The sequence below is a fragment of the Notolepis coatsorum genome (assembly GCF_963971535.1).
Source record: "Notolepis coatsorum genome assembly, chromosome: 9".
Classification (NCBI taxonomy): domain Eukaryota; kingdom Metazoa; phylum Chordata; class Actinopteri; order Aulopiformes; family Paralepididae; genus Notolepis; species Notolepis coatsorum.
This window is the reverse complement of record NC_140173.1, coordinates 43,722,701-43,738,697: the sequence shown is the minus strand read 5'-3', so window position 1 is coordinate 43,738,697 and position 15,997 is coordinate 43,722,701. Positions and strand designations below refer to the sequence as shown.

Genomic DNA, 15,997 nt, shown 5'->3' with positions numbered 1-15,997 from the left:
TGTAGAGACGGTAGATAGTGGAGGAGGAAACTGTTCCAAAACTTGTCAGCCAATACTTGACTGTACCTCCACATTCTTCGGCCGTTCGCTTCCTCAGGTCTGTACACTGTCTGTGGGAGCGCGGGGTCCAGCCGCCCCATCAAGAGAGTGTTGGGGGTGACTGGGTCGACATCTGCTACATCACTTGAGACGTAACCGAGGGGCTTTGAGTTCAATACTCCCTCGATCTCCGTGAGGACTGTCGTGAGGACTTCTTCCGCCAAGGTCTGGGCCCCAACCACGGCGTACAGGGCTGTCTTTATTGAACGTACTTCTCGTTCCCAAGTTCCCCCGAAGTGAGGGGCATTCGGGGGGTTAAACTGGAAATCAATCTGAGAGGGAGCGAGGTGGGTCTTAAGTTCTGGGCCCATAGCTTGGAAGCTCTATCTCAGCTCTCTTTCTCCGCCTTTGAAGTTTGTCCCGTGATCAGACAATAATATAGACGGTTTTCCTTTCCACGCTGTGAATCTCCGGAAGGCCATAAGGAATGAGTCCGTACTCATGGTTGGAAGGAGTTCTATGTGTATCGCTCGGGTGGTCATGCATTTGAATACAATACCCCACCGCTTCTCCGTCCCTCTTCCTTTCTTCACATACAGCGGGCCGAAGCAGTCCATACCGGTGGAGTGAAAGGGCTTGTCGCCGAGTCGAAGGCGACAGGGGGGTAGGTCAGCCATCCTGGGTATACTGGGCTGTGCTCGCCACTTGCGACAGTCTAGACAGGTCCGCTGGAAGCGTCGTACTGCTTCTCTTCCTTGCAGTATCCAATAGCGACGTCTGATCTCAGCGAAGACTCTCTCTGCCCCGGCGTGGTGCACGTCCTCGTCGTATTTCTTTATGATGAGCTCTGTGACCTTGTGTCGGCTGTTGAGAACTATCGGGAACTTGACGTCATCCGTTAAGTCTGGGGCCCTTCTCAGACGACCACCCACTCTGATGAGATCATGGGCGTCGCACTCAGGGCCCAAGTGGAGCAGTCTGCTGTCTGACAGGACTGGCTTTGATCCCTGCAGACAGTCTAGCTCGTCGGGGAACGAGTCTCTTTGGGCTCGCTGTAGCAGAAGGAGTTCTGCTTCTTCGTAATTAGCTGCATTAATGTCAGTAGTGGAGGGAACCTCAGGGTGGTGCCACAGGAATGTCTTTAACTGCGCACTCTCAAGGGTAGGGCAGTCGTCTATGTTGGGATCTGTGGGGACTGGTGTGTGCGTCAACCCACAGAACATAGATTTCTTCATCTCTGCCTCCTCTTGACTAGCCTCCCGTGGGGTGGGTGTAGGCCACTCTTCTTCCGGGAGCTTGAGGAACTCGGGACCGTCACTATAGAGATTGTGACGTGTGAAGTCATCCAGGGACATTCCCCGTGTGATGACGTCTGCTGGGTTCTGTTTTGTGTCCACGTACCTCCAGCATGCTGATTCTGTTAAATCTTGGATCTCTGTGATTCTGACTCCCACGAAGACCTTGTATCTACACGAATCGGACTGAATCCATGTGAGTACGGTCATGGAGTCTGACCACAGGATTGTTCTTTGCACCGGGATGGTGAGTTCACGTTGGATTAACGTGGTGAGTTGCGCTCCTACTAGGGCTGCGCAGAGCTCTAGACGCAGGATCGATTGTTGCTTGCGGGGGGCTATTCTTGAACGAGCCAGGATGAAGGCGGTATGTATTTCTCCTCCCTCCTCTCGGGCCCGCAAGTAGGCCACCGAACCGTAGGCTACTTCGGAGGCGTCGCTGAAGACGTGCAGGTCCATCTGACACGTCTCCAGCCGCACTGTGGGTGGGAAGTAGCTGCGGCGTATGTTGACACCTGGGAGCGAGCTGAGTTCTGTTTCCCACTCTCTCCATGTGGAAGCAAGGTGGTCGGGTATGGGGTCGTCCCAGCCCTGGTCCTTGTCCCACAGCTCTCGTACAATCATCTTTGCCCTGGTGGTGTAAGGTAGAATACATCCCAATGGGTCATATTGTCTGGCGAGTGTTCTGTATACACTCCGTCTGGTGGTCGGTAGTGAAATCGACCTTCCCTGCTCCTTGGTCAGGGGTGTGTGTCTATAATGGAGCGAGTCTGTTTTGAAGCGCCAGACTAGTCCTAATGTCATTTCTTGGGCTTCACCTGGGATGGTCGCCATCCAGGTCTCGCTGCTTGCTGCCTTGTCCTCTGGGGAGAGGCTGCGCAGTACTTGAGGGTCGCTGCTGGCCCACTGCCGGAGATCAAAGCCGCCTTTGATCAGGGAGGCGCGGAGCTTGAGTAGGAGGGCCTCGGCCTCTTCTGGCGTCGAGACGCTTTGCAGACAGTTGTCCACGTAGAAACTCTTTTCTACACTTTGTCGGACCTCCTCGTCAGCTGCTGGGTCCTCTGCGACATGTTTTTGCAGTGCGAACGTAGCACAGCATGGGCTGCATGTGGTTCCGAAAGGGAGGACTTCCCATTGATAGATGGATGGTTGCTCATCCCCGATCCTCTCTCTCCATAAGAACCGCAGCAGGGGCTTGTCCTCTTCCACTAGTCGCACCTGCAGGAACATCCCTTTGATGTCGCCGCTGATGGCCACCTTGTTCTGGCGGAAACGTAGCAACACGCCTAGTAGAGAGGGGCCGAGTGTTGGGCCGGGCAAGAGCTCTTTATTCAGATTTTGTGATCCGATCTGGTAGCTGCAGTTAAACACAATACGATCCTTGCCGTTGTGGTGGACCTTGTGGTGGGGCACGTACCATGATTCGGTCGTCTGATCGGCCTCTTGAATGTCAATTCTCTTTATGTGTCCCGCTGTGATTAGCTTGTCAATCTCAGCGCGGTACACAGTGGCTTGAGCGGGGTCTCTGGCTAGGCGCCGCTCGGTGTTCAGTAGATATCGCTCCGTCACTTCTTTTGAGGCGTGGAAGGTAGGCATACCCTCTCGCCTCAGGAGTGGAGTTGCGTATCTCATCACTCCATTGACTTTGACTCTCTTTGTCCCCTGCTCGAGGAGGGCTATGGCGTAAATGTCTTCCTTGGAACGAATGTGTTTCTTTTCGTTCTTAAAGGGCACTGTCTCTAGTGTCCATAGCCTCTCGACGTGCTGTAAGAGGGTGGTGTCTTCTTCTGTCACTCTGGAGTGGAGGCAGCGAGTGGCTGCTGATCGGTTGGGAGACCTGGAGAGGGGGCCTTGTAGTGTCCATCCTAGGCGGGTCTCGACTGCTGCTGGACAGCCTCTGGGCCCAATGTGGACCCGGTCCGTCGGGACGATGAGGTGTGCGTGGTCGGATCCTATGAGCAGGGTCGGGGTGGCGCCGTCGATGAGCGGTATAGGTAGTTGACGCAGGTGCACGTATTTATCCATCAGCTTGGCGATGGGGTAGGTGTACCGCGACAGGCCGATGTCTTGGCTGGTGAAAGCGTTAGTGATCCTATACCGCCTCTCTGGCTGCCCGCTTGCTGCGATAGTGAAGGAGACGTGCTCACCCTTTATTGTCTTCAGGTCTCTTCTTTTTTTTTTTTAACTTTGGCCATTCCCCTGGCTCTTTTATGTGTTTATCACATTTATACTGGTCAAGGATGACCGACAGAAACAGGCTGAAAGGGTTCAGATGGGGGGGAAGACACTCTGGGAAAGGCACGGCTGCAGTCGGGATTCGAACTCGCTAAGCCCCAGATCCGTGACGAGCACGGTTGTCCACGGCGCTGAAATAGCGCTCGCGGTACGTGGTGAGCTACTGGAGCTCCCTTCAGGTCTCTTCTTATAGTGCGAATCGTCATCGTTTCTTCGCTCCCCCGCAGACCCAGCTGGGCTGCAGCGGATGCGAGGAGGAGAGTCTTTTCTGACCCGTCGTCAAGGACGGCGTAAGTGTCCATGACCTTGTCCTCGTAGCTTAATGTCACTCGGACCACCTTCAAGAGCACCCGGGAGCCTCCGCTGCTGGCGGGGTCAATATACATGACGCTTACTCTGGTGCTGCTTGAGGGTGCGGGTTTCTTCCTGTTGCTGTCATGCAAGACGGCCAAGTGGGCTCCGTCACACCGGCTGCACCTCTTCTTCAAGCGGCACTCGGCTGCCATATGGCTGCGCGCACAGCGGTAACAGCGACGGTTGGACTTTATCCATTGACTCACCTCGTCGGCGGTCATCTTCTTGAAAGCATCACATTGTGACAGCCAATGTTCTTTCTCGCAGTACTGGCATACAATCTTCCACTTCTCTTTCGTCGAGGGGGTGCTGTGGTTCTTGTTACGCGGTACTGATTCGGCTTGGTGCATGGCGGTCACCAGCCTGCGGTTATCGTTGGATCCGAGGTCCCTCTCTGGGGCTTGGTCCACTCCGCACGAACGTATCCAGTCGTAGGCTGCTGACTTCTCTCGCGAGGAAGTCGGCCAGGTCTAGGAGGGATGGCTCGGGACCGTTGGGATCACGGTGGTCTCTTTGCCGCCTGAAGCGCTCTTGTCGGGCGGGAGGAAGCTTCTCTAATATCCTTTCCACATTAGAGTTAGCGTACAGTTCGTGTCTACCCTTTTCCTTTTGTGCCCCCAGCATCCCTACCAGGGATTGTACCTTGATAGAGAGGTCATCCAATGAGCGATTGTCTGTGGCTGGGGAGAGACGGTCAATATTCCTTATCTCTTGTATCACGTAGTCCCATATGCGTCCATAACGTTGGTCGAGGGCTACTAGAGCCGCGGTGTATGGGGTACTTGAGTTGGAATATGCCAGCGCTATATTATGCGCTCTGGGCACCTTCAGGTGCTTGAGGAGGATAGCATATTTGTACGTCTCATCGGGGACATCGGACATCATAGTCTCTAAGCACATCCGTAGTTCCGTGTACTGTGCTCTGTCCTCGTGTGTGAAATCCGGGAACGTCGGTGTGCCAAGGTACGATGCCATGGATGGCTGGCACATCGGTGAGCGTTGGGGGAGAGGCCTCCTGGGCGAGTCTCCCCGTACGTGTCGTCGTGGGCTGGTACCCGGTGGGTACCAAAGCCCGGGTACCCAGGTGCTGTTCCTCGGGGCTGGCGGTGCGTCAAACTCACCCTTGAGTTGAGTCGGGGGTCTGTAACGCAGGGCCTCGGGGGTAAAGTCTGGGCTGTACTGGACCTCCTGGTCCTGTGGAGTACGATGCTGCTGGTGGGCTTGACTTTCTTCCTCTTCCTCTTCCTCTGCTAGGTCTTCTAGATCTTGCAGTCGTTTATTCAGTCTCTCGGCGGCATAGGCCGGTAATTCCCGGTTGCTGGGTCTCGCATGGACCGGTCGGGGAGGGGGTTCGGAGACGTGTATAGGCTCTTTCTGTTGGCCGGGCTCCGGGTCGCTTGGTCGGGTAGGGGAATGTGCCCTAGACCCTTGTCTTGACGATGCCCTGGAGCTCTGTGCGGAGAGAGGGGGAGTCGCCCTGGCAATCAGTTGCTCCATTATCTGCACTTGTAGTCGGTCGCGCTCGGCTTCGCGCTTGATGTGAGCGAGGTCGCGCTCTGCTTCGCGCTGGGCTTGGGCTGCGTCGCGCTGTGCATTGGCGGCGTCGCGCTGTGCATCGGCGGCGGCGCGCTGGGCATCGGCACGGTCTCTTTCAATATTCTCTTCCGTCTGGAGGCGTCTGGTCTCCAGGCGTATGCGGTCGTCTTCACTCCTTTGCTGCGCCTGGAAGCGCTCTCGCTGGGTCGCAGAGTGTTCGCGTTCACTAAGGGCTTGCGCTTAGAGTTGCGCGTGAAGGCGCTCTCTTTGGTCTGCAGATTGTTCGCGCTCACTCAGTTGTTGAGCCTGCAGGCGTTCTCTTTCCATGGTAGAGTGTTCGCGCTCACTTAGCTGTTGCGCCCGGAGGCGCTCTTGTTCCATGGAAGAATGTTCGCGCTCGCTAAGCGTCTGTGCTTGGAGTCGATCGCGTTCAGTGGAGGCTGCCAGGATGGCGATGAATGCCTGCGCCAGCATCTTGTCCGCCTCGCTGGGAGAAGACACTGATGGAGGTGATCGGCTTCTGACAGTGCTCGTTGGAGATCCGTTCTCCTGGCGCGCTCCGAGGAGGTCTATCTCCTGGGTGCGCTTCTCTTCTGGTAGTGGGTCGGGTTCCGTCCCTGGAGCGCTTTCTTTATCCTGGAGCTCTCCGGGGACCGTCCCGTTGACGTTGTCGGGGGGTATAGTCATGTCATGTCCCTCCTGGTCCCCCCTGTGAGCTTGGTCAGTTACGTTAGAACCCACTAGGGTCTCTACTGGCAAGGTCGCCTGGTCGGTAGGGTTTGACATGCTTTTACTATCCGCTTTTTCCGCATTTAACGTCTGTATAAAACTAGGTAGTAGACTGGCAGCGTAGTCCTCTAGGTAAGGAGGTGGCTGCCGTCTGCGCTGCGGGCGTTCTAGCTTAGGAGAGCCGTTTGTGGAGTGTTCACCGCTGGCCATGGTTAATATCAATATTATATTTAGATATTACACTGATATTCCTCCGGCTCGAAGGACCAATTGTAACTGAGGGGTACAATTCCCTGACTGTATTGAGAGTATGGTATCATTAAACCACTACTTAGTTATGTACTTTAATTACTGGCCATACAGTACACGGTATATATGATGAACACCCACACAATAACACGGCTTAACAAAGAAAGTCCTGTTTAGAATATTTATTAGAAGAGCAGCAATAGTAGATTACAGTATTGAGAATTATGAGTCGTGCTTATATGGCGAAGAACACTTAAATAGGTCAAGAGAGTAAGTCCATGAGCATATTACGATGGGTATAATTAATAACACCTGTAGCATAAGAATTATATAAGGCACACTCATAGGTCAGCTGGAGATACTAAGGGGGTTCCCTCCGGTTGTAAGCCAGCAGGGGAGAGGAATTGTCGGGAGCAAAAGTCTGGATCAACGAGGAATAAAGAGACTCCAGGTACATGAGACGGTGCAATAATCCCTTGGTCCTTAGACAAAGCAACAGCTATACTCCGGTATGCATTGCAGCATGGATGAAAGCTAGCCAGCCTCTGGGTCCTAGAGGCGGGCTCGACGGTGCTCCTCACAGGGTAGATCCCACACGGCAGTGGGGTAGACGGTTCTCTGCTCCAGCGGCCACAGTACCAAAGCAATATAATCCAGCCGGAAAAGGCTCTGCATTCGTCGGTGTAGGTTATCCAGTGTACATATCCACACGGTTCTCGTCTAGGACTCCTCGGATGGCGGCACAAGGTTAGGCCGCCCAGCCTGGATAAGCACACTAGCTCGGTACGATGAACCGGTGGTAATGCTGGTCACTGTAGAACGGTAGCCGCACGATACACTATACATAATAGACTATTACTTTATAATAGAATAAGTCAAACTCGACGATACAGCGTTAAACTCTGACACTTTAGCTATCAATTCGCACGCGGTCTCAAGGCTCTATTTAGGGGCAAAACGGGCCCACTTCACAGCACGTTGTATCGTGGTGAAGGCTTCAGCTTTTAGTTACTAAGTTTTAGGATAAGTGCTTCTGTATCCACCTGCGACGTATTTATACGTAAGGTGAATAATCTAGTGCCAACCTCATTTCTGTCTCGTATTACTGCGCAAACCTGGGCATGTTGAGACATGTCTTAGCGGTGGCTTTGAACTAGACATTGGGGGTATGGCCGTTGGCGCCTAGGGGGTCGCTGTCCAATAGGAGAACGAATATTATGGTCTGGCCTGTACCTAGGTAAAGGGATATTCCGTGTATATGTACAAAGAATATACAAGGGATATCAGACGATATACAAATATTATACAATATATCTCAAGTAATAAATATATATATTCGGTTTAATCTGACCCTTTGTAACAGTAACAGTGTCGGTCGGTGACAGATGCTTGCCCGTTTGTGCAAAGGGGGGCGGGCCAGGGTGTTCAGTGTTCGGACTGCTGTGGAGAAAAAACTGTTTGTGAAACGTGTGTGTCTGGTTAGGATGGAATAAGTGGTGTGCTGGGTGAGAGGGGTCGTTGACTATTTTAACAGAGCGGGTGACTGTGCGTGAGGTGTAGATGGAGTCCGGTTAGCCTAGCCGCTGTCCGACTAACACCTCTCCCCCGAAGGCTAACCGGTCATGTCCGCTTCCATTCATTGTGCTAAGCTAGGCTAACATGCAGCCAGATAGCTTTCTACTGAACGCACAGAGAGGACACTGGTATCTATCTTCTTGTCTCTCTCTGGAGAAGACAGTAAGCTAATTTCCTAAAATGTTCCTAAATGCGTGTTCTTTTAAGGCTATGATCAAATTGGACACCTTTTTTGTGCGCTCAAACTCAAAATCTGCTATACTATATACGTATTCCTTACCTACTCTTACTAGTTACACTACCGGCCAGTATAACTACTACCATTGTGTCTGTATCACTACTAATACTGCAGCTCTGTGGCCTACATACATCTGATTAGCACTATACTCAGTAGTACTCATTTATATATTCTATACCCAGTTTAATCACCTGTACATTGTATATTGCTATTGCACTTTACTGTTACATTTGCACTCTGGTTGGATGCCAAACTTATTTTCGTTGTACTGTGCTGTATGATGACAATACATTTGAATCTGATCTAATCTAAAGTGTCAATCAAGGGGTCCCAGGCCCCCCGAGTCACCCTGTCAACCCCCCAAGTGTTGAATAATTATACAGATAGCATCTGCTGGCCAAGGAGAAAGGGGTGTTAACCTTGACTGGGGGGAAATATCATCATAGGCTGATTTTATAATTTTTTAATGAGGTTAAAGAAGAAGTAACAGCTATGCACACCCTCAGAGAATTCTAAATTAAATTATGTCGAACCATCAAATGCTTATCAATAAAGCTGGGGGAAAAAACGACAAATATCTAAAGATTATTAGATATATTATTACTGCCGACTACCTATGGCTATGGCTCCATCAAATCAGAGATCTAGCTCATATGGCTAAATCACATCAGAGATCTAAGCTAGCTCATATGGCTCAGTCACATCAGATATCTAAGCTAGCTCATATGGAGATCTAAGTTAGCTCATATGGCTCAGTCACATCAGAGATCTACAGTAAGCTAGCTCATATGGCTAAATCACATCAGAGATCTAAGCTAGCTCATATGGCTCAGTCACATCAGATATCTAAGCTAGCTCATATGGAGATCTAAGTTAGCTCATATGGCTCAGTCACATCAGAGATCTACAGTAAGCTAGCTCATATGGCTAAATCACATCAGATATCTAAGCTAGCTCATATGTGACCCGGCACAGTCTAGGCCGTCTTGTTACACGATTCCTTAGAAAACCCCAAAATGTTGCACAATTCAGAAATAGGTCGAAATGGAGATATTGGCCATGTTGAGTGCTTTGAAATGTTCTCTATATGTCTCCTTATTTGCTAAACATAATACGACAGGTCCACGGAGAACGCCATAGCCCATGTGCTGCACACAGCAGCATCACACCTGGACAAGAGGCAGGGGAACTATGTGAGAATGCTATTCATCGACTACAGCTCAGCATTCAATACCATAGTCCCCTCCAAACTCATAGCCAAGCTCAGGGACCTGGGCTTGAACTATGACCTCTGCCAGTGGGTCTTGGACTTCCTGACGGGCAGACCCCAGATGGTGAGAGCAGGCAACTGCACCTCCTCATCCATCACTCTCAACATAGGGGCCCCCCAGGGCTGTGTTCTGAGTCCCCTCCTCTACTCCCTGTACACACATGACTGTGTGGCACAGCGGAACAACAACACAATCATCAAATTTGCTGACGACACAGTAGTGGTGGGCCTGATCTCTGCAAACGACGAGAGGGCCTATCTGGAAGAGGTAAAGGTTCTAGCGGGATGGTGTCAAGAGAACAGCCTCTCCCTAAACGTCAGCAAAACAAAGGAGATGATTGTGGACTTTAGGAGGTTGGGGGTCAGGGACTACAGCCCCCTCAGCATCGATGGCGCACCGGTTGAGAGAGTGAACAGTTTTAAGTACCTCGGAGTCCACATATCCGAGGACTTGACATGGACCACACACATTGACAGTGTTATCAAGAAGGCACAACAACGCCTCTACTTCCTTAGGCGCCTAAGGAAGTTCAAAGTGAGTCAGAAGATCCTCAAGAACTTCTACTCATGCACAATAGAGAACAGTGTGGCCCGTTCAGCCGAACGCACAATTGGAGGGGGGCTTCCCACTCTCCAAGACATTTATAACAAGTGCTGTATGGGTAAGGCTAAGAGAATAATCAAAGACCCCAGCCACCCAAACAACTGCCTCTTTGAACTGCTGCGGTCAGGCAAGCGATACCGGAGTCTCATGGCAAGCACAGAGAGACTCAGAAGGAGCTATCCCCAGGCCATCAGGATGCTCAATGAACAATAACAAAACATTAAATACACCCACAACACACATCCACACGCACACACTCACTTTAAATAAACAACACACTGTAGCACCCACTTTACCCACTTTAGACACTAACACACACTTTATATTTATTGGCATCAATACCTCAGTGCACCTCACCACCACAAGGTGGCACCACAAGCTAAGCTATACCTCACCATTCTACACTGTACTGTATAGTAGCTGACTGTATAGACTGTACAGAAGTATAGACTGTACATATACTGTATATATGTATATTGAACATTTTTGTTTTGTTTACACTTGTTTACGTACTTGACTTTCTATTTTATACTTATTATACTATTTTACACTATCTTGTTATTTTATCTAGCACACTCTCAGGAGCAAAACAGAAAGAAGCATTTCATGCAAAAGTATTCTGTATTTCTGTATGACAACTAGGGCTGACCCCTATTAGTCGAATAGTCGACTAATCGATCGAAAGGAGCCGTAGTCGACTGCCAACCTCTTAGTCGAAAATAAATAAATATATATATTATATATATATAATTTGTATCCTATTTTTTTATTTTAAATTTGTATCGTTTTTTCCAAAAGAAAAGTGACCTAGAAGCGTGGCTAACGCTAATGGCACGCATACCAGAGGCTAACTGCCTAAGAAAACAGGCACAGAGGCACTGAAAGAGGATTTCACCCATCTAATGAACACACTAGACTAGACAAATATCAAGATGTATCAATCAGTGGACCAATTGCATGCTTTTGCAGAGGACAATAAGCCTTCCATCAGACATTAAGCACCCCCACACCCCAAATGGAATGATACAAAAATAATAAAAAAAAAGTTTTTCCCTTTTTTCTTCTTTTTTTTTCATAGTCGACTAATAGTCGACTATCGGCTAATTTCGGCCAATCATAGTCGACTATCCAAATCCTTAGTCGGGGACAGCCCTAATGACAACTAATAAAGAAACTTGAACTTGAACTTGACTTGTAAATATCATGTTAATTATTGTAATATGTAAATATGTAAAATTATTGTTATTATTGTCCGTCAGTATTATTTTCCTCACTGTATGAAAAAACTACAGTTGTGTCTGAGGGGAGTGGCTACTGGCTAAGTACTTTCTGTCTCCGGTGTCGGAGAGGAGACGCACCAAAATCCATTTTTTAAGACAACAGGCCCAGTACTTTGTTGGCGGTGTGAAAATAAATTATGCCGAGAAACATTCATATCTTTGGAACCGTTTGTTTTACACAAGGGTTATAATTATTTGTATTTTCAGGCTGTATCGGCACCTATACAGCCTGAAAATACAAATAATTATTACCCTCATTTCATCATCACATACCGCAATATGTGTATCAAATCAAGTACGTCTACACAAAATATAAGAGTTGTAGGAAATGATTAGATTTAAATAGATTTACCAACAAAAAAGGTGTTTAGTCTGCTCATACCTTAAAAGCGTGGCGCAGCACGAATAACTTGGCTCTGCTAATGTATATCGTGCTTCCATTCAAACAGATGGAACGTGAAGTCAAGTCTCACTCGCGTGAGACCTCCTCTACATGCTCTGGCAATACCTGGCCAGGGTACTCCTGGGTCCTAGTGCCCCCCAAGTTACACTATATGTTATGTGTGCAGTGCACATGTATTTTATATGTTAATAAAATTGCATTTATCTATAGTCCTAATTCTGTCACTGTTTGATGTCACAAAGAAGGGTGTATCCGAAAGCTGTATGTGTTTGTATTCCAGGAGTGTCCGTGCGGCGTGGTGAACGAGGAGACGTTCAAGACCATCTACTCCCAGTTCTTCCCACAGGGAGGTGAGTCGAATTCACTCTATACAGACCTCTATAAGAGCTACCTGTACTGCTCTGCCCATACTAGTCTTGTGCCCCAGTCTGTTTTGTGTGGGGGGGGGGGTTCTTTAGCTATTATTTTACATTATTCATATTCTATAGTCAAATGACTAAGTAACACAACATATCATTGATGCCTACACAGAATACTTCCACTATAGTTTCATCCAGAATTAGATCACATTTCTGTCTGCATAGAATCCTTCTATATACCTACCCATATAACTCTGTATGATAGCATGTACAATAATGCTGTATATACTGTATATATATTGTAGCAGATATCAACCCCCCTCTCATGGATATGTGAAGGATGGGAGATATTATTGCCACGGAAGGAATAAAGACAATTAGGTAGCTGATTAGTACTGATAGAACACACATGTGCATCATTAGTTCACCCACATCTCACGTGCACACACCCCAGACACACACTACAAAGCCACTAGGTTAGTCAGAAGTAAGTTGAGCGGAGGTGAGGTTGGAGTTGTGACATAGAGAGAGATTGAGATATTCAGAGTTGTGTAAGGTGAGAGGTACTGAGAGGAGAGGTGAAGGCGAGAAGGTGTTCATTGTTTACTGGACCCTAGACTGGCTGAGAAACCCCCTTGTGTACTGACCCTGGACCGGATGACTACCCTGAGTATTCTGCCCTGTCAAGGCTAACCGCAGTAACTCGAAAAAAGTCTAAATTTAGTTATGAGTGAAATTGAACTTGTCAATAAATGTTTTATCTTGTGACCAAGTTTCAGATGTTAATGTCGCTCAGTTTTGGAGATATGGGGTTTTAAAAACTGCAGTAACTACAAAATCACTCAAAACCCAGGCAGACCGCAGTAACTTCCAAACAGTGAAACTGAGAAAAATTACTTTAAAGTTTTTTGACTTGCCATCCAAAATGTGTTATAGGTAGATAGATGATAGTACCCAGATTTAACATGTATTAATGAAGTAATCTTTAGCCATACAAAAATATGACGTAATTATTTTAATTAACCCCAAAAAAATTATAATTAATAATTATAATAATAAATAATTATACAGGTAATGTACAGGCAAAGTGCAGTAACTTCAAATACAATGTTGTTTTCCCTCCAGCTTTCATAACTTAACCTAGCCATTTTGAAAATGAAATTTAACACCTGAATATATTGGAATGATGATGATCCAAATAAAATGGCTAGGTTAAGTTATGAAAGCTGGAGGGAAAACAACATTGTATTTGAAGTTACTGCACTTTGCCTCTACATTACCTGTATAATTATTTAAGGAACACTGTACACTGTACAAGCAAAACTGTACATTGGAATATTGACAAAGCCATACTTGGTCATTTACTGTACATTGGAGGGGGTTGGGTTAGGAGTCTAGGACATTTGCAGGGGCCAGTTTCGAATTGCAGTCTCCCGTAGGTGTTCTTTGAGAGTGGTTTTGAAAGTGGGTAGTGATTCACATTCCTTTACAGCTTTGGGTAGGGCGTTCCACATTGATGTGGCATAATTGCGAAACGTGTTTAGTCCCTTGTTTGAGCAGAATCTGGGTTTAACATGATTTGTGGAGCTCCCTCTGGTGTTGTGATCGTGGTATTCACTGACCTTTGGGAAGTATTTTGACATGTACATGGGTACCTTGGTTGTGTAGTGCATCTTGTAGACCAGGCCCATTGCAAGTTGCTGTACTCTGTCATCTACTCTAAGCCATCCTAGGTTGTCAAAGTGGGCAGGGGTGAGGTGGGTTCTAGGAGTAAAGTCAAGCAGTAGTCTGACCAGTTTGTTTTGAGATGTTTGTAATTTTGTTTTTAGCGCCTTTGAGGTGCTTTGGTACCATGAGGTGCAAGCATAGTCGTAGTACCCTTGAATGAGTGCTCCTGCCAGAGTCTTCAGGGTATTCTTGTTTACCAGAGAGGAGATCCGGTACAAGAATCGAGTTTGTTGGTTGACTTTTTTTATTACATTGGATGCCATTTTGTCACAGGAAAGATTAGCCTCTAGGATGGAACCCAGGTAGGTAATTTCATATTTCCTTGTGACAATATTGTCACCCACTGTAACTGAGAAGCCGTCGGTCTTGCTGAGTTTGTTATTTGAACCGAAGAGAATGGACTCTGTTTTGCCCATGTGTAATGATAGTTTGTTATCAGCGAGCCATATGCAGATTTTGCGTAGTTCCGAGCTGAGGGTTTTTTCAACCTGTAACTTGTTCTTATCAGAGACCAGCAGGGCTGAGTCGTCCACAAACAGGAACAAGTTGCAGTCACAAGCTGACGACATGTCATTTGCATAAATTAGGAACAGTAGCGGTCCTAGTATGCTTCCTTGTGGAACACCACAGCTCACATGATAGTTACGATGAAGGAAGAAACAATGCAGCTGCTTATTACACTCATGACATGTCATCTTTCAAAGTATTTTTAGGTCTAAAATGCTATTCTTAGTTGTGTAAACACTGTTCCATGTCTGTGTGTCTCTCCCTTTCCAGACTCAAGTATGTATGCACACTTCCTGTTTGAAGCCTTTGACACGAACCAGAACGGAACGGTCAGTTTCGAGGTAAGCTCTATTTGTACGCGGTGAGTGTGAGTGAATGCGGCTGTGAATATTGCAGACACAGCTAACTTTGTGTATATGAGATAATGCACATTCTCTCTCCGCGTCCACATTCTCTGATGCCGTCCTCACAGAGTGTGGAATGATGTTTTTTTGTTGTCATGAGCTTGTCTTTATTAATCAAGACTAGTGCAGTGACTGTTCGGGATGGGCCGATTACTTGGCTCCCGCGATTGCCGCTTGCAGCATTGTCGGTGGGTTGTGCTTGTTCGGAGCGCGTGCCCGACTGGAGCGGGTCGATTGCTTGGTCCCTGTGCTGCTAGCAAGCGGTTCTCAAGAACCACTCGTCCGATGGACTTCACACTCTACACTGCAGTCCCCCGGGTCCTTAGCGATACATGTGCCAAGTGTGAAGTTGATGGGATGAACGATTCTCAAGATATGCGAAGGACAGAGAGGACAGATGTACAGAGATTCCTTCCTTTATAGTTAGATGCTGCTGCTACAGCGCCATCTATGGGCCAAATGGCATGTCATGGTCACTCAGGCATCAGATCTATACATGTCCACCAAAAGTGGTTGCAATAGCACAAAGCGTTCAGGAGATATGATTTCTTTGGTAATATAAGCCCCGCCCACAGCACTTGAGTGGCTGGCTATAGCTAAATATTGATTGGACAAACTTCTAAATGGCAGAAAACATATCTAGACGCAAATGGGCATGGCTTACATGGACGGATTTGTCTGGACCTACAGAATCCAAAAGTTACAGGTTCAAAAGTTACAGGCCAAAATGTAAAGTTTGTTGGCATAGCGCCACCATCTGGCGAAATGGCACTAAATTTTACACAGCACTTTCCTGGGTCCTCAACAATACACCTGCCAAGTGATGAATCTATCTATCTATCTATCTATCTATCTATCTATCTATCTATCTATCTATCTATCTATCTATCTATCTATCTATCTATCTATCTATCTCTCTCTCAGTGGCGTAGCGTGGGTAAAATGACAAGTTCGAATTTTCTTTTCACAACCTATGCTTTGATAATGTGTTAAACGTTGCCACTAATATTATGTTCAGATGGTAGGCACCGACGGTATACATTTCGAATCATGAACTTTGTAAAATGCATGTCAGAAATGTCAACTGGAGGAATGCACCCTTGGAACGTCCCCATCCAGCGAGGAATTCTGCGTGGTGCAGTTTGTTTACACCAGTCGGCAATAAAACCTCGCCGAGTCACATTGTCTTGAA

At 47.7% G+C, this 15,997-nt stretch overlaps 1 protein-coding gene across 6 annotated transcripts in view; it reads left to right on the top strand.

Moving 5' to 3' along the window:
- The window catches only part of LOC311234015 (A-type potassium channel modulatory protein KCNIP2), a gene marked incomplete at both ends in the record, with an annotated part of 932,082 nt that overhangs the window by 889,328 nt on the left and 26,757 nt on the right, over positions 1-15,997 (top strand). For all 6 annotated transcript variants that reach the window (XM_084321098.1, XM_084321101.1, XM_084321100.1 and 3 more), the window contains 2 exons: positions 12,088-12,157; positions 14,672-14,742. In XM_084321098.1, the coding sequence (XP_084177224.1) occupies positions 12,088-12,157; positions 14,672-14,742 (141 nt within the window). The remainder of the gene's footprint in view (positions 1-12,087; positions 12,158-14,671; positions 14,743-15,997) is intronic.